This window comes from Peromyscus maniculatus, chromosome 18, assembly GCF_049852395.1.
Source record: "Peromyscus maniculatus bairdii isolate BWxNUB_F1_BW_parent chromosome 18, HU_Pman_BW_mat_3.1, whole genome shotgun sequence".
In the NCBI taxonomy this organism is placed as follows: domain Eukaryota; kingdom Metazoa; phylum Chordata; class Mammalia; order Rodentia; family Cricetidae; genus Peromyscus; species Peromyscus maniculatus.
The window spans coordinates 20,125,689-20,150,981 of record NC_134869.1 but is presented as its reverse complement, the minus strand read 5'-3'; the positions used below and the strand labels follow the sequence as shown (position 1 = coordinate 20,150,981).

Here is a 25,293-nt window from a genome sequence, read left to right as displayed (position 1 = left end):
GCTGTGAGTTCGAGGCCAGTCTGGGCTACCAAGTGAGCTCCAGGAAAGGCGCAAAGCTACACAGAGAAACCCTGTCTCGAAAAACCAAAAAAAAAAAAAAAAAAAAAAAAAAAAAAAAAAAAAAAAAAAAAAAAAAGATAATGATATCTGATTTCTTTACTTATTTTTTTTTTCCGAGACAAGGTTTCTCTGTGTAGCTTTGGAGCCTTTCCTGGAACTCACTCTGTGGACCAGGCTGGCCTCGAACTCACAGAGATCCTCCTGCCTCTGCCTCCCAAGTGATGGGATTAAAGGTATGCACCACCACCGCCCATCCTGATTTCTTTTTATCCTAACAATGAAAAAAAAAATTCAGTTTTTCATTAATATCCTTAGGGGAATTATTATACCTTCCCCTAAGGGGAAAATACTAGCATTATGTAATAATAACACCGTGACAGATAACTTCACTTTTCTGCTTATTAACTTTTATAAGTTTGGGCTAATTTAAAGTTTAAAAAAAATGTTGCAATCTACATGAACCATAATACTGAGCTTATTTTCATCATGGAAATGCATTTAAGACAATCCGCTGAAGCGTGATGTTTCGGTTTTTAACTACCAAAACAGATTTGTACAGTACTCAAATCTGCCATGCTTATTCAGTGAACTCTGTGTTTTCACTCACAGATTGCACATCATTGCCCCCTCCCCTTTCTGCAGGGAATCTGGGATACCTGTGATCTTGATGGGGAAAGGTGCCCATCACTGGCTTTCCTCTGTACCAGAGAGAATCAACACCCATTAAAGCCTGTATCTATGCATCTTAGGTATCTTAAGTGTGCCGTTTATCCTGGCTAAATACCTTGTTGCAAAAATCTCTCATTTTGTGTGGTGAAATCCTTGACGTTAGGCACCTGTGCGCGTAGTGAAAGGCAATCAGCCTCGCTGCAAAAGAAGTCGTTTGGGAGCATTACCCTGTTTCTGGCTCTTTATGCCTTCATTTCCATTCTGAATGCATCCTGAGATGCCACAGTTATTAAATTAAATGACTAAGAGACCTTTCTGCGTGTAGCATTCCTCCAACCACATCTGCGTGGTGAACCCAGGTTCACCAGCAGACGATGTAATAACCCAGTTAATCTCATACCTGAGCCCATGGTGATCCCAAACTCTTTTCACATAGACTTTTTAAGTGAATGACTATTCAAAAAAAAAAAAAAAAAAAAAAAGACAAGTGTTAGTAGTGGGATGATCTACATCCCCACCTTTTGCCTTCCAAAATTTACAAATAAGTTTGTGTTTTAATGATTTGAGGATGACCTTCCTAGAGCCTTGCTTTAAACAAATAGAAGCCCTGAAATACATACATCTGGGCCGGGTACATAGAGACCAACTCCAGTCACTTTCCAATTTGCTCTCTCCAAAGGGTTAATAATCACGCACATAATATCCTTCCCGTAGGAGAAACAGATTCTCCTGTAGCATCATTAAGCTGAGCAGGTGGCAAGTACAACTTGGTCTGAATGTGTGCTTTAGAGAGTCATAGGCACAAGGCTGGGTCACTGCAGGTCACAGAGGGAATGTCACGGACAGCTTTGCTTTGACTGTTGAGGGGGCATCAATCCCAATCTGGAAGCAAGTGCCAGCCCTATGCCCATTGATTCTGAGACTTTGGGGTTCCTGAAGCAGGCTCTCTGCTCTTTGAAGGACGGAACTGTTAGGTCTGCCTGGGCTCGTACCTTCCCAGTGCTCAACTGGAACTACTTCTAAAGAAAAAAAATACTTTAGTTATGGAAATGTCAGCGTATATAAAAGAAAGATGCATATAAATAAACCTCTTTCCAAGCTCAAAAGTTGTGGACGTCCTCCCAATTAGTTTCATCTTTTCCTCCTGCTTTTTCTCGTGGGGACAGGGCAGAGGGCATAGCGGCTGGAGAGTCTTAAAAGCAAACCCCAACACCATGTCAATTCTGGACTCTTCAGTGTATCTCTGACAAGAGCAGTACCATGATGCACCGTAACATTAACCCTAATTCCTTAACTTAGTACGATGCCCCTCCTTGCCCTGGTCCATTAAGACTTCTGAGGGCAAAGGTAATACGTCTTCATTTCCCCCATCTAAAGGGAATGCAGATCAAAGACAGACATGCACAAAAGAAACAGGAACCCAGCCTGCGAGAGCCATGCCCAACAGGCAGCCCTTGATTCTACAGCCGCTCGAAACCGTTCTGATAGGTTGTGGCCACCTTCAAGTGAAATTCATAGGTTGTCACCCTAATCAACGGTGCTAAGTGTCTGCGTCACATAAGAGCTCCTCTTCTGACCCCTTTCCAGGATCCAGGTTAGCCACGTGCTAAATGACACACACATGAAGTTCTCACTGCCATCGAGCCGGAAAGAGATGAAAGACGTCTGCATTCAGTTTGACGATGGGGATTGCTCTTCTGCCGGGGCTTTGTCATACATCGCTCTGCCACACTGTTCCCTGGTAGTCCCCGCCACCACCTGGATCAGGTACCGTCTGGACCCAGAGAGGGCGTCTCTCCTTCTGGAGGAGGGTCATGTACATCAGTTCACGAGCATCTCACAAATCCATGCAGCAATGGCTGCTGCACCCAGGTTTCCTTCCCTCTCCGTGTTCTTCCTAGGAGTGACTCCTGGAAAGATGTTCGCCATCTGACAAGCTGTCAGATGTCCTTTGTCCCTGAAGCACTGTGGCCGTAGCCTGCTTTGATTTCACCTTGGCTACCAGGACACTCACAGTTCAAATGTTTTGTTCAACCACAGTGGCTGTTCTTAGCCCAGGCTACCTGTACCCTTCTGTACCAGGTGCCTCTCCTACTCATGGCATGGGGCTCCTCTCCCATAGCTTTCATTTTCAAACTTCGGGAGTCAGCTGATTTGAATGCTTTGGGAGAAATATTGGGGCCTGCAAGCAGCCTCTACATGTCAGAGATCCTCCTTGGGAGCTAGAAATTCCTAAATCAACTCTTTCAGATAAATCCAATATATTAATGGGGAAAAGAAGTTTCCCCCTAGTCAAATTTAAATTCACATTTAGATTTTCAGAGTATAATCCCAAAGAGATTTTCTTCATCTCACACGGTATGAAGTTAATTTTCCAAGTACGCGCAAGATAAGACCACTGACAGAGCATTGTGGGGCGGGGAAGTGGGGGGGAATGAGAAAGAAAAAAACATCCCTATATTCTTATTTAAGTTAATGTGGGAGGGGACTGTTTGCTGTTGATTTAATAAGCTGCCATAATAAAGAATCCAGACTGGGCAGCTTAAACAGCACAGACAATTTCCTCCATGTTGTGGAGCTGTGTCATTAAGGTGTGAGGAAGGCTACCCCCTTCTGAGGCAGCGTCTCTGCTGTGTTTGCAGGTAGCCATCTTTCCCTGTCCTTCCGGCGAAGGCTGTGCCCTGATAACCTTTTTCAGAACACCATCAGTCCTATTCAATTAGGGACCAACCCCAATGAACTCGCTGATCTTTCATTGCCTCTCAAACGGCCCTATCTCAGGTCAGGAGATGTAGTTTAGCGGTAACTATTGCCTGGGATGTGTGAGACCCCAGTTCAGTCCCTAGCATCGTCCTCCCATGCCCACCCCCATCTTCTCTACCTACAGCCTCCTTCTGAGTAACCGGGCTCAGGGCTTCTGCATGCAAGTCTTGCAGCCCACTGGAGTGGTACCGGGAAGTTGAGATTTCAAAAGCAAGGCTCTTGCATGCATCCCTCTGCTCTGAGACCAAGTATGCCCTATGTACAAAAAGTAGACCGGATGTGGTACTTACCACATACCCGTGGTATATCTACTGACCTGGTTAAATCTTACAAAACCCCTGAGAGACCAACGGTAGATTGTCCCTTTGGCAGGGGGTGAACAGAGGCATGGACAAAGTTCAGTCAATATACATAGCTCTCTGATAGCCAGGCCCAGGATGCGTGGTTTTCCACCACAGTGTTTTGCTTCCTCCTCACGTCACTGTGGTCCTGTCACCCTGGCTGTGCTGAGCCCGGGTCTCTTAGCTGCTCCTTGCCTTTGAACTTTGAACAAGAAGTAGGTGCTGCCATCTGAAATCAGTAGAATATGCTTGGGTAGGTTTCCTAGTGACTGAGGCAGGTTGTTCAATGGCCATATGGATTCTGCCACCTTGTGTGTGCAGAGTTCAGGACCCACTGTCTGCCCTGCATGTATTGGTCTGCTTTTCTCCATCTCCTGGGTACCATCAGGGGCTCTGCTGGTACTGGACCAGACACACTGAGGTTCCCATGAGAATGGCCTAAGCTGTGGCTAGCTGTTTGTTTCACACTCAGTGACCACTTTGACACATTAAGAATAGGTGAAGTCACTTGGTTTGGTTTTGGTGAGATTTATGGACCCTCCCCTTAACACCGAAACATTGTATCTCAAACAAGAATTCCAACTTCTAATATCACTTACCATTTTACCTTGTCCAACATGTTCCCCATCTCACTAAATAAAATATAATCGGTAGGTTGGAAGTTGGATCGTGAAAATTGTTAGAGCGGATCATCTTCAGGTAGATTAAACAGTCATCACATGAAATTTTGTTCCGTGAAATGCTTTCAAGGTGCAGCAGATGATCTGGTTATATGTGGCAAAATAGCACAAAAAAGTTCAAATTCTATTAAGGAATTTGGGAATTTTCCCAGAATTCAAACAGGATCTGACCTGCGTTTTTTATACGTATGTATCTTAAAAACCATGAGTCAGGACCCAGCACCATTTAAAGACTTCTCAAATTATCTTGCATTTGAAATTGAAATTAGTTCATTGTCTCCCAGATATTACTAAGCTTAACATTAATTGTGAATCACTTAGCAGTTTTGTTCGTAAGTATAAATGGCCTGCGGCTTACCATTTGTCCTTTTATATCTTGCAGTGGTGGACAAAACATAACCATCATGGGCAGGAATTTTGACGTCATCGACAACCTGATCATTTCACATGAGCTAAAGGGAAACATCAATGTAAGTGTGAGAATTGTTTTCAGTCATAATTTCGTTTTCCTTTCATTAAACTGGGGGGGGGGGCGAGGAGAAGATATATTTCATGTCTATGACTTTGGCATCATAAACTCATTTTGCATTTGGCATCATTCTGCTCATTTATGATAGACACTGTCTGTCCTGTGACAGACAGACTTTATTCTTGGGGTTGACTGGGATTGCCACACAGAGGAACCAGAAACGAATTTCATATGGCAAGGCCTGTCACGTTCTCCCTGTGTGAGACGCGTGGCCAGTCATTTTAATGAGATAACTAACATGTTTGCCTGTGTGTGAAAGGCTTTGTGGACGGCTGAGGTCTCACATACAGAACCTGTGAAGGGTAGGTGGTGGTGGCCTCACAGGTGGAGGTGGGGTGACTTGCTGAGTAACAACAAGTCTGTTGTCACTGTCCTTTGGGTCCCACATAGACACTTTCTTTCGCCTCCTCCCGTGACCCTAAAGTAGAGGCCGACAGTGGGAAATGTCTGGTCCCTATGGGGCTCAGTTCTCTGAGAAGAGCCTTGAGATTCTCCCAGGAGCCTATCGGTTGAGGCCATGGGTGCCGTGAGGAGGGGATGCCGTGAGGAGGGCGTGAGGACCGCAGCCGCACCTTGGGACCTCTGGGTGTGCTGTCACTTGTAGGTGCTTCTTGGTTGACCTTCTCTCTCTTTCCTCCTTGTCTCGAATGTGAGGGAGCAGCCTTTTCGGGGCTTCTTCCTGCCAAGGCCAGCAGAGCTGAGGGCGCCAAAAACCTTGCCCCATTTGCAACCAGTGTGTGTCCGGGGCTAGAAACAGGAGGCATGGCATAGCAATCCGTCTTTCTTACAGCCTTGTCCTGCACACATCCACTTTCTGACACGCTCACTTCCTGGCCCGTTCCCAGCCTCACAGTGTGTCTGGTCCTGGCCCAACTCCCCATGATGGGAACACATTCGGCTGTGTGGCGGCCCTGGACCTGAGGCGCAGCCTGAGCCAGTAGACATGGAGACGTGGTCTCTTTCCCAAAGCATGTCCCGTGTATCGAGTACCCACTGTAAGCCAAACATTTTGCTGGCTGCAAAAACAAAGGGTACGTGGGCTACGGCCCCCTCCCCCACCTTGCTGAAGGAAGATGGCAGACCTGTACTGAAACTGGAGGAGCAGAGCAGGTACTGGGGAGTGAGTGCCAGGTCCTCTGATTCCGTCAAGGCCAGAAACCCCATGAGTCCCAGAAGGCGTGACGTGTTTCCCACTGAAAGTATGAGTGGATGGAGTTGAGACAGCAAAGAGAATATTATGGACAGGGTCAGACAGGCAGGCAGGGAAGCAGGGGCGTGACTGCAGGCACAGGAGACAGGTTCCTCACCTATCAGGGACTAGGGAGGTCCAGCCCCTCGATAGTCCCCTCCCAGGGTCCAGGAAGAATCTACAACCAGCTGATAATTAATCTTTAATGAGAAGCAATGAATCTATGTACACGAAACTCCTTAGTTCATACACTTTATTATTCTGTGATAGTTCTCTTTCTACACAGCTTCTATTCTGCTCTCATGTCTAGCTCCTTTCTTGCCTGATTTCTCTATATTTATCTACTGTCTCCTCTAGGTTCTTTCTTAATTCCTTTATCTAGTTCTGTGCCTTCTAGGTTCTCATCTATCTAGTTCTTTCCCCTATCAGCTCCTCTCCCGTCTCCTTCTCTCCCATCTGGGTCTTCCTCATCTTGTTCTTCCCCATCTGGCTCTTCCTCATCTTCCATCTTGTTCCTCTAGTCCTCTCTTTTAGCCCTTCAGTCTAGTTCTTCCCCATCTCAGTTTGTTCCTCTCAAGTTCTTACCCATCTAGTTCTTCCATTCTCTTTTCTCTTCTCTGTCCTCTGTGCCCTGGAAGTCCTGGTATATAAAGCCAGGCCTCCAGGGTCAAACAGAGGGGTGATAAGAATCGCACTGAGAGGCAATAACCATTAATTATCATTTGCAACCCCAAAGGGAAGTGACCAATGGGGAAATGAATTAACTAAAGGCTAAATTCAGGTAATATCTAAGAAGAGGGCTCTTATGTGCTCAACTATAGTCTTAAACGTGATTGGTAGAAAGTGTTAAGAATCTATAAGTTGCTAGGTCAATGGGAGAAAATAAAACTGTCTTCTTTTTTCCTGTGGCTCCTATCTGTCCAAGCTATCTGCCATTTTTTTTCTGCAGGGTGGGGGAAAGTGTGCTCAGTCGCTAGGCAACCTGTGTACAGCTAGATGCCTCTGGTGATAGTTAAAGGGAGATCTGGAACTGGAGGTAAGGTTTGGGAAAGGAAGAAGTAAGGCTTAATTGGCACATCCGCCAGGCCTTCTTAAACAGGTAGCCCAGATGCTTAAGTCTGTTCTTAGAGAGTACAGAGGTATCTCTGATAAAGTACTTTCTTCCATCTGGGGATGGACCTGGCCGGATGCTGCTAATGATAATTACAGGGAGGCTTGAACTGGGGTTCTGGCTGAGCATAGCTGTCTGCGTAGAAGATTATCTAAATATTCCTAGAAGTGGTTAGGTAAGGAGTTAGCAGTCTATAAAGCTGGTAAGGCTGCAAGAAAGGAGGGTCGGAGCTGAATTGTGTAAAGCTATTACTTAACGTCCACCTGACCTAGGTGGTGTCTCCTTGTGGAATTTATCTTAAATCAAGAGACTTGCATGTGGACTGTTATTACTGCTAGTCCTTGAAAGTAGCCAAGGAAGAGATCTGATTCCAGAGGAAGCCTTTCCTGAGGCTGTTCTCCAAATACCTGGAATGTATATGTCCAGAGAGTGATTAGTCCACACTTTTAGCCCTTCTTAGGGAAAAGTCAATTGGGAAATCTATGAAGGCACATATGATTTTCATAACAGAAGACAGCTGATATATAACAAGCCAAGTAACACAAAAACTCCTTGGGATTTGGCTTCCTCCGGAGGAATTCCCTGATTCCTCCAGGTAGTGACTTTGCCATAACCAGCTGAGTTCTTATGATATATTCCTGTGGCCTGCAGCACTCACCAGCTCTTGACTGAAACACCACTCACATTTGCTTTGTTGGAACCTAGAGGCTGCGTTGGGGCAGGTGATGCGGATGGCTGAGAACCACACAGGGGTGTGCTCGAGAGAATCGTACTAAACACATCACTCTTCGTTCTTCAATAGCTCCCCATTGCCCCCGGCTCTGTAAGGCTTCTTGTCCTTGGCAAGAAGTGATATGAGTATGAGTATCATTTTATCAGTGGTGCACGGGGTAGTTTAGAGAGGCTGCAGCTCAGAGAGGATGTTCCTGCAGATGTTCAGGCATGGCCGAGACATGTCCAAGTGTGGCTGAGACATCCCCAGGCCTTCGTGGAGCTCTCCACTGGGCGGCTGTCTGCAGGGTGGGTCCAGTTGCCTGGTGATGGTGAGGCAAGTCACTTCAACATGATTGTGGGGATAACTGTGTAGAAGAGTGAGCATTGAGGATGAAGAAAGGATGCTTAGAATCTGCCAGCATCCTCACTCCCAGGGGTCTAAGAAAATAGGACGACCAATGAAAGGGGCTGAGAAGTTGTTCAAACTAGGGCTTGGCCCCCAGTACAGACAGGCAGGGTCTTAGGAGTAAGGAGCTAGGGTGACCCTGCTGCTGGTCCTTCTTTTAGGAAGTTGGTAAACAGCCAGCACGTTGGCGCTGAGGCTGCTGAGGAAGTGGGGGCTGTTGTCCAGTGGCTTTTCATCCTCTCACAGAAGAGCTAAGGCAGGGGAAGAGGGCTGGAATGTAGGAAAGCGTTGAGGTAAGGGATGGTGTACTTGTACCGGTGTGGCTACCTCTGTCGTCTGTCCACCCGCCTTTAACTCCGAGGTTGGAGAAAAGAGAGAGAGAGAATGACTCTCCCACCTGACACGTTTCTTCGCATGTCAGCCCCTTCTCCCTCCCCTTCCTCTTTATCTCAAACCCAGGGCCTCAAGCATACCAGAAAAGCCCTCTGACACCAAGCCACACCCCAATGCACCTGCCAACCTCTCCTCACACTACCCTGCAAGGCTTCCCTGACTGTCGCTCTGTACCCTTGAACATGGCGGTGTACTCATGGGTGTTCTTTGTCAATAAACCTGTTCATCAATCGGGCCGGGCTTTCGATGTCTGTTCCCGTTTCTATGCCTGCCTCAGTTTCTGAAGGGACCTACTGTCCTCTGGCTTCTTTTCTGCTGCTCTTTTCTGTTATGCCTGAAAAGCTGCTTCCTCCTTGTGGTTAGGGACTTCTGCTAACAGGGAGCCCCTACCAGAGCTTTCTCAGCTTAGGAGCTCTTGCTAACACTCTGCAGAGGCTCTCTGGACACGCAGTGTCTCAACCAGGGACAAGCAAGTTGGCAGCTAGCCTTGGCTCTCAATTCCCTGTCTAAAGTTTCCAGGACTCATCCACCTTCGTGCTTTGAGCCAAAGTGGGTCTCTTTGTCCATCCCACTTCTCTCTGGGAAGCCTCCACTCCCCCATGACATCACCCAACAGCTTTCCTGAATTCCAATAACACCAATGATGCTGTGTGCTGAATACACTAGCATGTGTGGAGTGATTACTGTGTGTGTGTGCCTGTCGGACCCTAAGCACTTCTGCAGATATGATCTCATTCACAGGAGCCCACATTTAATTGAGTGAATTTTTTTTATCTCAGCCCATTTCATTTAGGGTTAATTTAGCCCGATGAGATTCATAGTGTTGCTAGCCTAGTTTTATAGAGGGAAAAAAGAGAAGTTCCCAGAGGTTTGGTCCCTCCTCAGGTCACTTAGCCTTTAGAGCTGTGGTCCCCTGGTGCCTAACGGGCTCTCTCCTCCTCTCTAGGTCTCTGAATACTGCACAGCAACTTTCTGCAGGTTTTTAGCCCCCAATTTAAAGAGCTCCAAAGTGCGTACAAATGTTGCCGTGAAGCTGAGAGTCCAAGACACCTACTTGGACTGTGGGACCCTACAATACCTCGAGGACCCCAGATTTACAGGGTACCGAGTGGAATCTGAGATCGACACAGAACTGGAAGTGAAAATTCAAGTATGTTTTTTTTTCTTTTTCTTTTCCTGTGTGCGCTATTCCACGAGTGTGAGTTTCCACGAGTGTGAGTTTCCATGTGTGTGTTTCCACGAGTGTGAGTTTCCACAAGTGTGAGTTTCCACGTGTGTGAGTTTCCACGAGTGTGAGTTTTCACGAGTGTGAGTTTTCATGAGTGAATTTCCACGAGTGTGAGTTTCCACGAGTGTGAGTTTCCACGTGTGTGAGTTTCCACGAGTGTGTTTCCACGTGTGTGAGTTTCCACGTGTGTGAGTTTCCACGAGTGTGAGTTTCCACGTGTGAGTTTCCACGAGTGTGTTTCCACATGTGTGAGTTTCCATGAGTGTGAGTTTCCACAAATGTGAGTTTCCACGAGTGTGTTTCCACGAGTGTGAGTTTCCACGTGTGTGAGTTTCCACGAGTGTGAGTTTCCACGTGTGTGAGTTTCCACGAGTGTGAGTTTCCACGAGTGTGAGTTTCCACGTGTGCTCAGAGTCCCTCATCTTCATCACGTTCCTTGCAGAAAGAAAATGACAATTTCAACATTTCCAAGGATGACATTGATATCACTCTCTTCCATGGGGAAAATAAACAGTTTAATTGCAGTTTTGAAAATATTACTCGAAACCAGGATCTCACAACCATCCTTTGCAAGATTAAAAGCATCAAGAATGCCAACAGCATCGCTACCTCCTCTAAGAAAGTTCGTGTAAGTCGCCTGGAAGTCCCACCTGTTGTCTCTATCTCAGTCTCGGTAATTCCCTTCCTAGTCCCCGGGTTGGAATGGCATCTTTCATGGGTCTTTGGATTTTTCTCTTTATAGGAGATAAATAAATACTGCAAGCTCAAGCATAATCCTACCAGAATAGCAGGCAGATCCATCCATGTGCTTGTCTAAATGTCAAAGCCTTGAACACACCGTGGTCCATAATCCTAACGAGCCTTGATAGCTTTTGTGCTGGCTGGACCTTTAGACCGAAGCATCTGCAAGCAGCATCCCTGGACGCACTGATGCCTGGGCTGTCATTCTTCCTCTAAATGTGGAAGTGACATGTCTTAGCAGAAACCCAAAACAAAAGCCTCTTAGGCACAGGCAGGGTGGCACTAACCTCTGTCAGCAGCCAAATAACCTATGGTTTGTAAGTGGCTTCCTCCACCATGGTCTCCCTTTCCTACATGCAGGTCATTTCTTCCTAGATGTGACTGAGGACCCTCTCGGAAGGGAAACATACAAAGGGTTGTTTACTCTTTCCAGGGGAAAATGCTCTGTGAGACAGGAGCCGTGGCCCAGTGGCTGAGTGCTTGCCCATGGTGCGCAAGGCTCCAGGCTTAATCTCTAGCATTGCAAAGAGAAAAAAAAAAGAACAACATTTTGCTTTGTGGTTAAAAAAAAATAATTAGAGAAAAAACAAAGACCTTATCATAGTGGGAGGCAAAAATGAGTATGTGCTCATGTCCCACAGCTCTGTGGTCTTGGGTAAGGGATTTGACTTCCCTGACCCTCTGTCTGTCCCTCCCTCCTCTTATCATTCTGGTAAAAGAGGTAGTAGCCATTACAAAATCAGCAGCAACCAGCCCTACGGGGGGCCCCACCTTCCAAGCTAGTAGAGCGCAGCACGCACTTACATCCTTCCGTTTGCAGCACAGCTCCCAAGTGCCTGCACTGGGATTCGAACCCAGCAGAGCAGAAAGCAGGCAGAATCAGCTGCCTCTCTGGAGCTTCCCAGTGAAAATGTGCAGTGAAGAACCATCTTTGGGGAGGGCAATAAGTGGGGGAGAGGAAATTGGGCTAGCCTGTGCTGTCTTTACACCTGATCGTGGAAAAGTATGTCTGTGAGGTGACATTAGAGTGAGAGCCTTAGGGAGGAGGAAGAGAAGGGGCCATGGACAGACTGGACAGAAGGACATACAGGATCCCAGGGTCCTGAGGCGGAAACCTGTCCCCTAGGTCTGATCCGCACCCAGTGGGTCAGCATGGCTGGAGTGAGAGGAGCATTCCCAGGCGGTTAGAGAGTTCACACGGAGGGCCAGAGATTATGAGGTCCTTTTAGGCATTGGTCATAGTCTTGGTGTTGGATTCTGGGCAACTGCTGGAGAGATAATGAGTACAGGGATGGAGCGAGCCGACACCCTATAGGATGGAGACCTTTGGTTCTTTACCACAGCCTACCCATAGACCCTGTCAATATCCCATTTCAGAGAGGACAGAATGATGCAGGGTGCAGACGAACAACCCTACACGGAGAGAAATGCTAGACCACCAAGACCTAGTATCACCCCAGTCATTTTTCTTGGTGATTCCACGGGGCAGCCAGGGTTCCAAGGAGCTGCATATGCCTTAGCGCTTGTGTGTGCAACCATGGAGAAAGGACTCGGATGCAGAGATTTTCCCTTTTCGAGCTTAATTTCCAACTTTTTCTTAATCCCTTGCCCCCAAAAAAGCAGAAAGTGGAAAGGGCCCTCAGGGATCAGCTGGTTAGCCTTGCCAAACTGATTTTTACTGAGAAAGTAGCGTTCAAAATCCCCCTGCCTGCAAACACCACATGTGGGAGAGAGAGACGTGGAATTGCTCCTGTAGAAAAGAGCCAGGGGCCTCCTTCTGCCTCTGTGTTAGCCCACTTTCTACACTGGTAAGCCTCAGGACAAAGAGAGCCAGAACTGGAAACTTACAGATCCAGCCTGGCACACCTACAGGATCCCAACCAGGCTACCGCTTCTGCGTCTTGGGGGAAGTTCTAGTGCCGGGACAGTGCGCATGCCCATGGTGCTCAGCTCCACGGGGGGACTAATGGTGCCAATCTGTCCCATCAGGTCAAGCTGGGAAACCTGGAGCTCTACGTGGAACAGGAATCCGTCCCGTCCACGTGGTATTTTCTGATCGCTCTCCCCATCTTGCTGGCCATTGTCATTGTTGGTAAGTACCCACTTTCACGTTGTCTGAGAAGTTATTCCCCGAGGCTTCTCAGCGGGCGGGCAGGGCTTCAGCTTTTAGGAGCTTTTTGTTTTCATTAACTATTAATGGGTGAAAGCCCAAACTCAAAACTTGGGGAAAGGACTAAAAGGCGCACGTTGAGGCCTTTCTAACGACTTCTTAGGGTGTGTCATTAACAAACAAGATGGTACCCTGTGTTTGAGAAATATCCAGTTGGCTCCCCAAGTCCTTGGGACCATTTTTTAAAAAACGAGTCCATTTGGGGACTCCCAGAACTTGGTCATCTCATCCTGCATCCCTAGTCCACCAATCACCACCTCCTACCCACCCCATGTCCTGTTTTTCCTGGGAGAATCAGGTTTCACAAGTGTGTCTGTGTTACCCATTCCAACATGGCATGCTTCCTATGGACATGGAGGTATCATACTGACTACCACTGGATGAATCTGGCCTACCAATATGTTTTCCTGGGTCCTGTGGCAAGTTTTTTTTTTTTTTTTAACTGAAGAAGTTGACGTTTAAAAATTAGGTAACTCACATTTTATAATTTTGTTGAAAACTGTGAAATGTCTAAACCATTGGCTCCCAGTTTGACTGAGCATCATCAGTTGTTAAGAGCTTTGCAGCTGCTGTTCCTTGGAGACAATGTTTACACCCTGGGTTTTCACCATGACTCTACCACCTCCTAGGGTCTCCACCCATCTCCCGATTTCTGGTGCCTGTATGCATTTCATTTGCAATCTTCTTACCCTGTTTCTCCCGTCCCCCTTCTTTATCAAATGATACAGCATTTCGTGTCTGTTGACTAAATACATATGGTGCCGTTCTGACACTGAGGAGCATGGAGGCAAAGGCCAGTGTCTCCTTGGATCTTCTCACCCCCTTGCTCATTCTTTCGCTTCCAAATCTGTTTTCCTTTACTTTTTGCTGAGCATTGGATATGATGTTGATGACTGGACCAGGCTCTGGATTAAGAAATGAACTAGAGGCTGGTGCTTTCCTTGGGCAATTCAAACACCTATGAGGGAACATGTGCATGTGTGATTAACCGGTTCAGTGAAATGAATTTGCTTTTCAGAAATCCTATTTTGCCTTGTCAATGATTATTTCAGGTATTTTTTTATGCTCTTCCCCAAGTTGTCTACCTCTGTCATGTATCTGCGGTCTAAAATTTGGCTTGACATTTTAATAAAGTCCTGGCTGACGTAGGCTTCGATGAAGAAGATTGCTTGTACAGATGCTGAGCTCTGCTTCGAGCATCGCCTGCTGTCAACCATGCTCCGATCTCTCAGCCTCACCAGAGAGTTATGGCCACTTTGTGACTTCTAGAAATCCTTGGTCTCTTCCTGACTTTGCAGAGGTCATTTTTGACCTTTAAGGCAATTTGCAGAACCTCTCAAAAACCACCCCATTCTGACTCATCCTAGGGAGGCATGTGTCACCAGCAGCTATGGCAAGCGCACACTAAACACATGTAGCCTAAGCCAGCCACCAACAGAGCCAGGAAACCCACCCTGCTGTGTGGACGCACCAGCTCCCTTTTACAAGCTGAACCAGGGCTGCTTAAAGTAGCTTCCTGGAGAGTCACGGTCCCAAATGATATTCCCGGAAAAAGGGGTTCTCTGGCTGGGTGAGTTTGGGCTTCATTGAAACGCACAGTCCCGATTATAGTAAGCACTGTTGGGGTGCTGGGAAAGTCTAGAGAACATTCTATGGAGTTGTGTTGAACAAACATATTGTTTGTACTTGCTGGCAGCTCTCCCTTTGTGTGATGCTCCCTGATGTGTGATTTAAAAAGAAAATCAATCTCTCTCTCTCTCTCTCTCTCTCTCTCTCTCTCTCTCTCTCTCTCTCTCTCTCTCTCTCTCTCTCTCTCTGTGTGTGTGTGTGTAGGAGGTGTGCCCAAACACCATAGCACACACGTGGCTGGCAGAGGACAACTCTGTAGTGCTGATGAGTTTCTTGTTTATCACAGCATGCAGCAGGGCGGCTGGCTTCTGGGGAGTCTCTGTCTCCCATCTTGCCGTGGGTGTCTCTGGATTCTCAGACCCTCACACTGGCAAGGCAATCACGGCCCTGATCCTTTCCCTAACCCGTTTCATGTAATATCTGTTCAAAGACGAGATCCTTCTGGGGGGAAATACACGAGCTGGCAACTGTTAGTTCTCCGGGTCGATGTGGTTTCTTGATTTACCGCCTGTAATCTCTTGTAGTCTCAGCTCTTGTGGGTAGGGCAGGCAAGCACAGGGATGCTAAGGGCTTTGTTCAGGGCCACACAGGTAGCAAGTGAAATGACAGAGGGAGGCTGTAAACCCGAGCCCCAGGATTCGTCCCGTTGACTACCCGGATGGCAATGATGGGGGCCGGCAGCTGTGGGGGCTCCTGATGACTTGCTTTATATCACCCTCCTTGAACAATGCAGGTTAGGCTCCTGTAGCCAGGATGGCCCCGTGGTCCCCTTCTACATTTCCGGCGCTGCTTTATTTCTCCAGAGATGTTTAGAGATGTTGGGAAAAGAACGGAACGGTATAAATGGCCAGTGGCTGTCGGGAACTTGGCTAGTTTCATTACTTTCCAGCCAGCTGGGATCTTTGGTTACAAGCAAAGGTTATTTGATTTCATTTTCACTTTAAGAGAAGTGAGTGGATTTTTTTTCTTTTCTGTTACATTTAATACCTTCCTCTTTAGAATGACCTTTTTATGGAAATGTCCCTTTAATAAAATCCAGCTCTTGCTTTTCCTTTTGTTTCTGTGGCATTGGAGGAGGAAGCAGGGCCTGGGACATGCTGGGCCAGTGCTCTGATGCCAAGCCAGACCCCCACCCCTAAAATAGAGTTTTTACTATTTTTTATTTTCTCCTCTCGATTCTCTCTCCGTCTTTCTCCCCGGTTCCTTCCCTCCTAATCATTTCTGTGTTACTAGACCGGTCTGACACAGCATCTCTGTCTCCTTAGTGGCTGTGGTGGTGACCAGGCACAAGTCCAAGGAGCTGAGCAGAAAACAGAGCCAACAGCTGGAGCTGCTGGAGAGCGAACTCCGGAAAGAGATCCGTGATGGTAGGTTCGGTCGTTGGTAGAAAAACCAGCCCTCTTCATTTTCGCTTTAATTTTTGCCCTGACGTGGAGAGTGCCACATAATGAGGGCGGTTCGTATCATAGAAGACGAGGGAGCAGCAGGCGATGGGCCTGGCTCTGTGTCTTACTTCAGCTCTGCTCTGGAGCCAACCGAGTAATTATCTATTGTTTCTTCTTTAATGAAAACCAAGGTCATCGTCTGTGTTACACAAAACAGCAGAAGATCTCCTCCATTGTTTGTGGAGTTAAAATATTGCTCTCGGGACTCTGTGTTGCAGGCTTCGCCGAGCTGCAGATGGATAAATTGGATGTGGTTGATAGTTTTGGAACCGTACCCTTCCTTGACTACAAACATTTCGCTCTGAGAACTTTCTTCCCTGAGGTAAAAGAGCATTGATCATCATCCTCAGGTTGAGCCTTGAATAATAATGCAAGATCCCGCCTTTAGTTCACGCAGAGGCAGGGAAGAGGATAATTATTAATTGCATTGATTAGGGTAGAAAGCCCAGACAGGCCACTGGCCATTACTCTTTGCCTGGTAGCAAAAAAAACCAGTAGGGGCCCAAGTTTAGAGTGATTTTTTTTTTTTTTTTGCTTTATTTTTTACTACCAGTTTCGAACTGGATTTGTTGCTGGGAAGTGAGCTAATTCATTTAAAAATCAATAAATTGTGGGCTCACCAATTTGGTGTGTTTATCTGCCTGACTCGCGCTGCCGCCCGGAGATCAGTCACTATTATTTCTCAATTGGAAACAAATGCGGGACCAGCCAAAAAAAGGCAGAAAGTAGACACACAGGGAATTTGAGTTGATGGCAGGCATTTTTAGCCACGGAGAGGTTTTATGGTCTCTTCTCCGGGCAGTTTTTCTTTAGCGGATCAGTGTGTAGCTTCCTCGCTTAATAGATATAGGTCTCTGAACTGAGTTGGGAGTTGTTCTAGACCTTTGAGGAGCAGTGTACAGAGCCCTTTGGGTTGCGGGGTGGGGGTGGGGGGGGGTCAGGGGTGTCTCACCTCTCTTCTGACACCTCCATTTCCTCACTCATTCAGTCCTCTTGCCTCCCAAGCCTTTGGCAAAGCACTCACTCATTCTGTCTCAACACCCCCCCCCCCCCCCCGCCATGTCCTGATACCTCAGCCCTGCCATATTGCTCTGGTGACCCTAGAGAGAGACACCCCCACCCCCCAACCCCCACCCCCAGAACACATTAATCCCATGGACTATATCTAAATCCAGGGCTATCCGCAAAGTTAGAAATCCCTTCAAGCCATGGGAGGGGTTTGTATCACCTTGCCAGAAGCAGCTTGGCTCTGTTTGGCCAGACGCCTGGGAACACAGGCACATGCAGGAAGCAATTTCTAGTTCCTCTACAATTCTAGACACTATGATATATAATGTGCTGTCAGGAGGTTAGGACATTGTCACAAGATACCTGCCATATTTGGGGTGGTGGGGGGCGCTAAGCTTTGGTGTTATAAATCAAGAAGACTACAAATAAGACCAGCTTTTTGACTTATTCTCCAAGAACACTGAGGCTTGCTGGTTGCTGCCTCATCCATTTGCTGTACCTGGGGAAAGGAGGGAATTCAAGTCCCTGAGTCAGGGTGATGCTCAGGGCCTCTGAGAAGCTCCAATCACGAGTCCTAGTTCCCAGCCCTCTGAGATCCCCATTAAGAATTTAGAAGCAATAAAATAACGGAGATTTCCAGCATCAAGACGAGTACTGTGTGGGCTTCTACAGTTAATGATTGCCCTTGAGTGCTGAACAGCATAATCTGTGGCCTGGAAAAGAAATTCTCCTCTAAAGTCAGTAATCAAGGACAAGGCACAGTGATGAGCGTCCAGGAACACGGTTGCGAGTTGAGTGTCTCAAAAGGAAAAGAAAACCTCGGCATAATGCGATGATGTTATTTTAGGGCAAGAGAAAAGTCGTCACAAGGAGCCGAACTGATTGACCTAACTCTGGGTTCAGTGTTAATCTTGAAAGGCAAATGGGAAGTGATGAAGCCGGAAGTCAGGGGAGCCATTAGGAGAGAGGACCCAAGTAGAAAAATCACCAGGGAATTTTTTCAGAACTCTCTGAAGGAAGCCAAGTCAAAACTGAGCTTATGGTGATGGGGGGGGGGCAGTTCCCCAAGATCAGGCCTCTTGATGAGCCCTCTAGGCAGCAGAGGAGGCCAGGTGTTCGCTGGCTTTGCTGATTGACAGGGAGCCACATGCCTGGGCCTGGAGCTTGGGTGCTCCAGATAACTTGGTGATCGGTTCCTTCAGGACAACAAAGGAAGAGGCAGTCCAGACAGTACTGGCCAATATCACAAAGGATGACCCTGAACTTCTGGTCTTCCTGTAGACAGACTAATTTTTGTTTTTCTGAAAAATAGAAAAGATAGGGTAAACAGAATATCTAATCTCTTGGAAGAAAGACATTTGAATGAAAAGGGGAAAGAACCCTGAGCCGGGAAGCCAGCTTACCGCTGCTTCCCAACAGAAGGTCAAGGACGAATTGTCGGGCCACAGGAGGGCTCAGAGGGGTAAAGGCACTTGCCACCACTCTTGACAATGAGAGTCCCGTCTCCAGGACTCACACTGGAGAGAACTCATGCCTCAAGAGTTGTAAACACGCACACAGTGGCATGCCCTCTCCCTCCCCTATAAGTAAATGTAATTACAAAAAGCTGTTTCAACTGTGTGAGGGTTTTCCTTAGGGGTCAGCACTGTGGAAGCCTTACCTTCAGGGGTTAGCACTGTGGGAGCCTTACCTTTAGGGGTCAGCACTGTGGGAGCCTTACCCTTAGGGGTCAGCACTGTGGAAGCCTTACCTTCAGGGGTTAGCACTATGGGAGCCTTACCTTTAGGGGTCAGCACTGTGGGAGCCTTACCCTTAGGGGTTAGCACTGTGGGAGCCTTACCCTTACAGGTCAGTTGCTTGAAGAGAAGTCTGACATTTCCATAATCTCCCACCACCATTTCCTCAACTTTTGAGTTTGTTCTTTTTTTAAATGCAATGTAATCTACCAAAAAATGGGGCTGATGTATGCTGATGACTATTCTTAGAGGCGTCTAGAAGCCACTGGTGTTTCTTGAGAGCGTAATAGTTATTTATTACATCTTGGAGGCGATGAGCACAAGCCCGAAGGCTCTTCAGATTAGCAAATAGCATCTCTGCTTTATTAAAATGGACTTGAGTATTGTAACAAAAAATACACTGTTCATTTCCTTTGGATGTTATGAATAATAAAAGTGTCTCCTTCCCCTCAGTCAGGTGGCTTCACACACATCTTCACTGAAGATATGCATGTAAGTCTCTAAGTTTTCATTTTTGGCTCAATGGCTGTGTGACTTTTAGTGTTAACGTCATCATTGTCCTCATTATTATCACTTTGAATTTTTACTGTGGGTTTTTTGGGTCATGAATTCAATATTAAATCATTCATTATCTTGGAAAAGCCATTGTGGATCTACTTTCCAACTTTCAACTTACTATACTAAGTTATATTATCTCATGTACTATACTAAGTTATGTTATTTTATGTACTATACTAAGTTATAGTATCTTATGTGATATACTAAGTTATATTATCTTATGTACTATACTAAGTTGTATTATCTTATGTACTATACTAACTTATCTTATGTACTATACTGAGTTATATTATCTTACATACTATACTGTTATATTATCTTATGTGCTATACTAAATTATGTTATCTTATGTACCACACTGTTATATTCTTCTGTTGTTGTGGTTTTTTTTTTCTCTTCCAGAACAGAGATGCCAATGATAAGAATGAGAGTCTCACAGCCTTGGATGCCCTAATCTGTAATAAAAGCTTCCTAGTTACTGTCATCCACACCCTTGAGAAGCAGAAGAACTTCTCGGTAAAGGACAGGTACATGTTAATACTTTTGTATTTTGATAAGCACTTAGCAGATACATTACAACCTGAATACCTGCCGGGTATGATGACACATGCCTTTAATCCCAGCATGCTGAAAGCAGAGTCTGAGACCAGCCTGTGGTCCAGATCCTCTTGCCTAGGCCTCTCTGTGAGTCTGAGACCAGCCTGGTCTACATAACAAATTCCAGGCTAGCCGGGGCTGTGTGGAAAGACTGTCTCAGAAGCAAACAAAAACCCAAGCTCCTTATTTTACCTTCCTTCTTGAAGGACTGGTTATCAAGGGCACTGTGGATGCTGTACAGGTGCCTCCCACTAAGCTAATCTCTAGGCCTCAAGCTCCTTGTTCCCAAAGCACTGCCTGAAATTCAGCATGCACCTTCCCAGTGGTACTGACAGGGTGCTTAGGCAGCCAGGCTGTCGGCAGCTCGGATCACACCAGCCCAACACCAATTCTATCTCGAAGGCGTGCGCGCACGCACGCATGCACGCACGCACACAAGCATGCACACACGCACGCACACACAGAGCACCCTGTAAAACCCTGAAAAACCCCCAACACCAAAAAAGAAGAAAGAAAATTCTTAGCCCAAAAAAGCAGAAGTGTCATTTTTAAATGTAAAAACACCGTAAATTTTGGGGAAAGAGACTCCCTTCTTGTCGCTAAAAACATAGAAAATGTCCCGAAGTTGAAATTGATGTGTGTGTGTGTGGTTTGTTTATTGTTTTATGTACCCACCCGGCTGGCCTAGAACTCACTGTGTAACTGAGGATGATCTGGAATTGCTGGGCATTTGCCACCACATCCCATATGTGCCCTACTAGGCATCAAAAGGTCCTTAGGCCTGGTGGGTAATTTTGTGACATAAGGACAGAACTGGTTGGAATCTGAACAACACACACACACACACACACACACACACACACACACAGACACACACACACACATACACACAAACGGCTCCTCAGAAGACAGTCCCCTGTTGCCCGCAAGATTCCATGGAAACCAGCGCCGTCCATCCGAGTCCGGGGCTGACGGCGGGCTGTTTTTGAACAGGTGTCTCTTTGCCTCCTTCCTGACCATTGCTCTGCAAACCAAGCTGGTCTACCTGACCAGCATCCTAGAGGTGCTGACCCGGGACTTGATGGAACAGTGTAGCAATATGCAGCCCAAACTCATGCTGAGGCGCACGGAGTCTGTGGTGGAGAAGCTCCTCACAAACTGGATGTCCGTCTGCCTCTCTGGTTTCCTCCGGGTAAGTGCCGGGGGGGGGGGGGGGGGGGGGGGGTACAGAGTCAGAGGTACAGAGGTAAGACAATAGGCAGTTATTTTTAGCACATGCTGGTGTCTTTGTGGATCTAAGTCCAGAGTGCTCCCTGGTGTCAGCATTTGAGTGAACTTGATCTTGGGCCTTCCGGATTGAATGGAAATTTTTTTTAAAAATTGGGTTTTTTGTTTTGTTTGTTTGTTCTGGTAATGGTCCCTGTACGTGTAATTCATTTAGGAATCGCTCAGGTAAGATTTTTAAATGTGAGCTCCTCTTCTTACTTTTGACATTGACATTCCTGGTCCTGCTAGCCCATTCTGAGACCAGGGAACGTTTCAGATGCTGATGAGCACGGACCGTTCTTGGGGCCTCTAAATCATGCTTGAAATACTCATTACTCACCTCTACGCTGACAGCTAATGATGGTCCCTTCTTCCCAGGCATCCAGCATGAAAGCAAATCCCCAATGAGCCTTCTGTCCTCAGAGTTCACTTTCTTGAAGTGACTATGGAATGTGGTTGAATTTAATTGCATCTTGAAATCTTTCTGAATGCGAACTCTCTCTGGTTTCCATGGTTAACAGAGTGGGCCTTGGAGCCCAGGGCTGGGTCTGGTGCTCAGACAGCTGCATCCCTTACTTAGCATGTTACCTGTGGAGCTGACAAAAGATGAATATCGTCGGGCTCTTTTAAGCACAGACGAGAAAGTATATGCCGTTGCTCAGTGCTGAGTAAGAACCCCGTAAATATTGGCTATTATTATAAAATATTAAAATGAAAATGAGGGTGTTCTCTTGAACTTGGTCTCTATTCAGCTATCTGAGGTCCTGGTGTAGAAGGTTTTTGTCCACCTTTAATTTCACCGGCCATCCAGATTCCAGCAAAAAAAAAAAAAAAAAAAAAAAAAAACGGCATCATTGTGTGTTTGCAGCTAGTTTAGGAATCTAATTAAATTCTGAAGAAGACACACTGTTATGCCACAGGTTTTAACAGGGCTGCTCAAGTTGAGATCCACAAGCAGCACTTTAAATCAGACTGTGCCTAGCTTAATGTTTAATGCAATCTTACAAGGAGATGCACAACATTTTTTTCTTTAAAAAAAAAAAAATTCACCGACTCCCCCCACCCCCATTCCCAAGGCAATGGCCGTTTATTAAGATTAATGCAATCTGCCTCCTTTTCTGTTTACTCGGTATACATCATCTGCTCTGGGGAGGTGTCAAGTGGTTATTTCTGGGGTGACCTGCTTTTGAGTCTCGCTGTGGTAGGGTGGGCCCCGGCGGCTGCTGAGTACAGGTGGCCGACCCCCTTACTATGTCCCCCATTCCTAGTCCCTCAGCTGGCCCCGCTAAGTCAAAAGCCCTGGGCTGGTATCCACTGATGTCTCTGAAAACTCCTTCAGGGATTCCCTGTGGCTGATGTAGACAATCCCCCCGAGGCAGCAGAAAGCACTGGCCCTGGAGGGTTTTTGTTGAAATCCGAAAGCTTGCTATCTGCCGCTGTTCCCCAGCCACCCTCCTAGTTGCCTGAATCCCCGCGGTGAGTGTGCTCACGGTGGGCATTGTCTCGTTGTTTTGTTTGTTTGTTTGTTCGTTTGCTGGCTGGCTTGCTCCTGGCTGGTTTGGTTTGGTTTGCATCCACTGGCTTGAGATCCACTTTCCAACTCTTCCTTACCCTGAGCTCTCAGGAGCGGCTCTCAGGCAAGAAAGAAGCGAAGTGTTCGGGAAATCTGGGCTCCAAGCCCAAGCAGCCCCCTTGAGCAAAGCATTCTGGGTCAAGATTTCTCCTCTGTGCTGATTCAAGAGTGTGTGGAGCACTTGGTGGTGAGCGGGGGTGTGGCACGGTGCCCGGGAGGAAGTGGCAGCCAGCCAGTCCTGGGCAGAACTTTCACTTTCAGTGGAAGAATTCCCTCTGGTGATCAGGGGGCTTGGGAGCCTGGCTGCCCGAGTCCGCTTGCCCTGCTCTTAGATGGCAAGCAGCAACCATCAGATACTATCCCCTTCTAGGACTCCAAGGTCTGGTGGGGACCATAACGACTGCTATTTGCTGTACATGTCAGACACCAGGCTAGGAAGCTTGTCTTGTCTTAATGGTCCGGAGATGTCTTTATGGCCATTTTGCATATGGGAGAATCAAGGCAGACAGTGTAGATGAGATTCTGGAGGACCAAGGCTGGCATGGGTGGTGCCCGACTCTTAATTCCCCTTGTGAGCTGACAGTCAGCTCTGCTGTGTCTTCCGAAGAGAAAAGACTTGTCTTCAATAGGCGAGACATACCTAAACCTTGTGTGTTGATGAGAAAGAAATCTCATGGCCTGTGGTTCCCAAGTCCGGTCACACATCAACCTCTCTGGGAAAGATTTGCAAACTGCCTCTGCTACAGAGATCCAGGTTGGGTGGGTGTCCTGTGAGGCAGGACAGGGTGGGCAGACACCTAAGTTCTGTTTGTTTGTTTGTTTGTTTCAGGGTTTCTCTGTGTAGCTTTGGTGCCTGTCCTGGATCTCGCTCTGTAGACCAGGCTGGCCTCGAACTCACAGAGATCCACCTGGCTGTGCCTCCCAAGTGCTGGGATTAAAGGCGTGCGCCACCGCCGCCCGGTGGTACCTAAGTTCTTAAGGGGGTCCTCAAGAGATGCCAGGGGTGATTAGCTAGGGTTAGAACTGTGGGCCCATGGGACACTGTGGCCAGATGTCACCATATCGATAAGCTTTAAGAATTCTAGAAAATACTGAGTAGTGAGCCCTTAAGTCAGTGGCTGCCCCTCTGCCTAGCCCAGGGAGCCTGGCTGGCTTCTGTGCCAACCAGTGTGGATGATCCAGCCCCCACACCAGGGCCCTTGGTGTGCCTCTGGTAAGGGTAAGGAAGAGAGAAGTGAGGCCCTTAGGTTTGTGGTCAGGACATTACCCAAGGTGCGGGGGTGGAAGGCAGATAGCGGTGAGATTAGGAACCATGAAATAAAGGAAGTTTCTTGCGAGAACCAAATGTCAGGTACTGGTCCCCTTGCCCCTCCTTGGAAACTTTTGAACATCGCTGGGGGGGGGGGGCGCCCCTCCCTGGGTCCTGCATAAGAAAGACACTCACGGGATCTATCAGAGGAGGAGAGAGAAGCAAAGAAAGGCAGGGAGGGAGTGGACTAGGTGAGGTGGAGGGTGGGGGGGGGGGGCAAGAGGAAAGCCCGGGCCTGGGGAGGGGAACTGTGCTTACAGGAAGTAAAAAGGAAGAAAAACAGGGGTCAGAGTGGAAGGCCCCAAAGTGGGGGGGTTCACGGGAGATCAGAGAGAGCCAGAGGGATCCTCCTTGGAAAGCTGAGTTGGTTAGCTGTACAAATGAACTTGGTAGCACGGGGCGGGGGTGGGGGTGGGGGGTGGGGGGGTGGAGAATAGGAACGGGGCTCCAATTTTCATCTTTCCTGAGGTACTCTGGCTCCCTGGCCTGGGCACAGCCCTTCTTCCTCCACCTAGAGGCCTAACGTTCATAGATCCTGGAAACCTCATTATTTAGGAGGAACCAAAACTGACCCCGGGGCTGCATGCCTCAGAAGCAGAACACGGCCTGTTCCTGAACCGTGTTCCTGAGTGTCCCTTTGAACATAGTGGCTGCACATTGGGGCCCCTCGCCCCAGATTCTGAGGGCAGTGTTCGCAAGTGAAGGCTGGAGACAGGAGCCCTGGGGCCGGCCTGAGAGGATCAGGCCTAGCCTTGGTTGAGCGACAGGACTGCCCATCTGACCAGGGAAGGGTGCAAGGAGGTGTCAGGATGTTAAGGGACAAGAGCTGGCACATGGGTGGGACACAGGCTATGAACATCTGAAGTGAAGGCCACTTCCCTTACCCCAAACTGTTAACTCTGAGAGGCCACCCTCCTCAGCAAGTGTTTAAAACAATCTTGCGAGAGTCCCCGTCGCCAAGACTAACTGCGAAGTACTTTTTTAATGCCTCTTATTTTTGGTTTGCAATTAAACAGGAATGTAAACAAGGTTAAATCTCTACCTCCAGGAACTGCTCTTAAGCACTACTGATGAGCAGTAGTCTGCCAGACAGGAACTTAAACATGAAATTGCAGGGCCCTCCTGGATGCCTCCCATAGTGTTGGGGGGCCGTATGCATATGCAGTGTGCATGGGGCG

General features: G+C 47.4%; 1 protein-coding gene across 1 annotated transcript in view; it reads left to right on the top strand.

Moving 5' to 3' along the window:
- The window catches only part of Plxnc1 (plexin C1), a 154,670-nt gene that overhangs the window by 91,802 nt on the left and 37,575 nt on the right, over window positions 1-25,293 (top strand). The window contains exons 11-20 of the mRNA XM_006995728.4: window positions 2,317-2,496; window positions 4,896-4,983; window positions 9,802-10,005; window positions 10,526-10,711; window positions 12,814-12,916; window positions 15,889-15,990; window positions 16,287-16,390; window positions 19,266-19,304; window positions 19,773-19,897; window positions 20,961-21,159. Coding sequence (XP_006995790.1) covers window positions 2,317-2,496; window positions 4,896-4,983; window positions 9,802-10,005; window positions 10,526-10,711; window positions 12,814-12,916; window positions 15,889-15,990; window positions 16,287-16,390; window positions 19,266-19,304; window positions 19,773-19,897; window positions 20,961-21,159 — 1,330 coding nt within the window. The remainder of the gene's footprint in view (window positions 1-2,316; window positions 2,497-4,895; window positions 4,984-9,801; window positions 10,006-10,525; window positions 10,712-12,813; window positions 12,917-15,888; window positions 15,991-16,286; window positions 16,391-19,265; window positions 19,305-19,772; window positions 19,898-20,960; window positions 21,160-25,293) is intronic.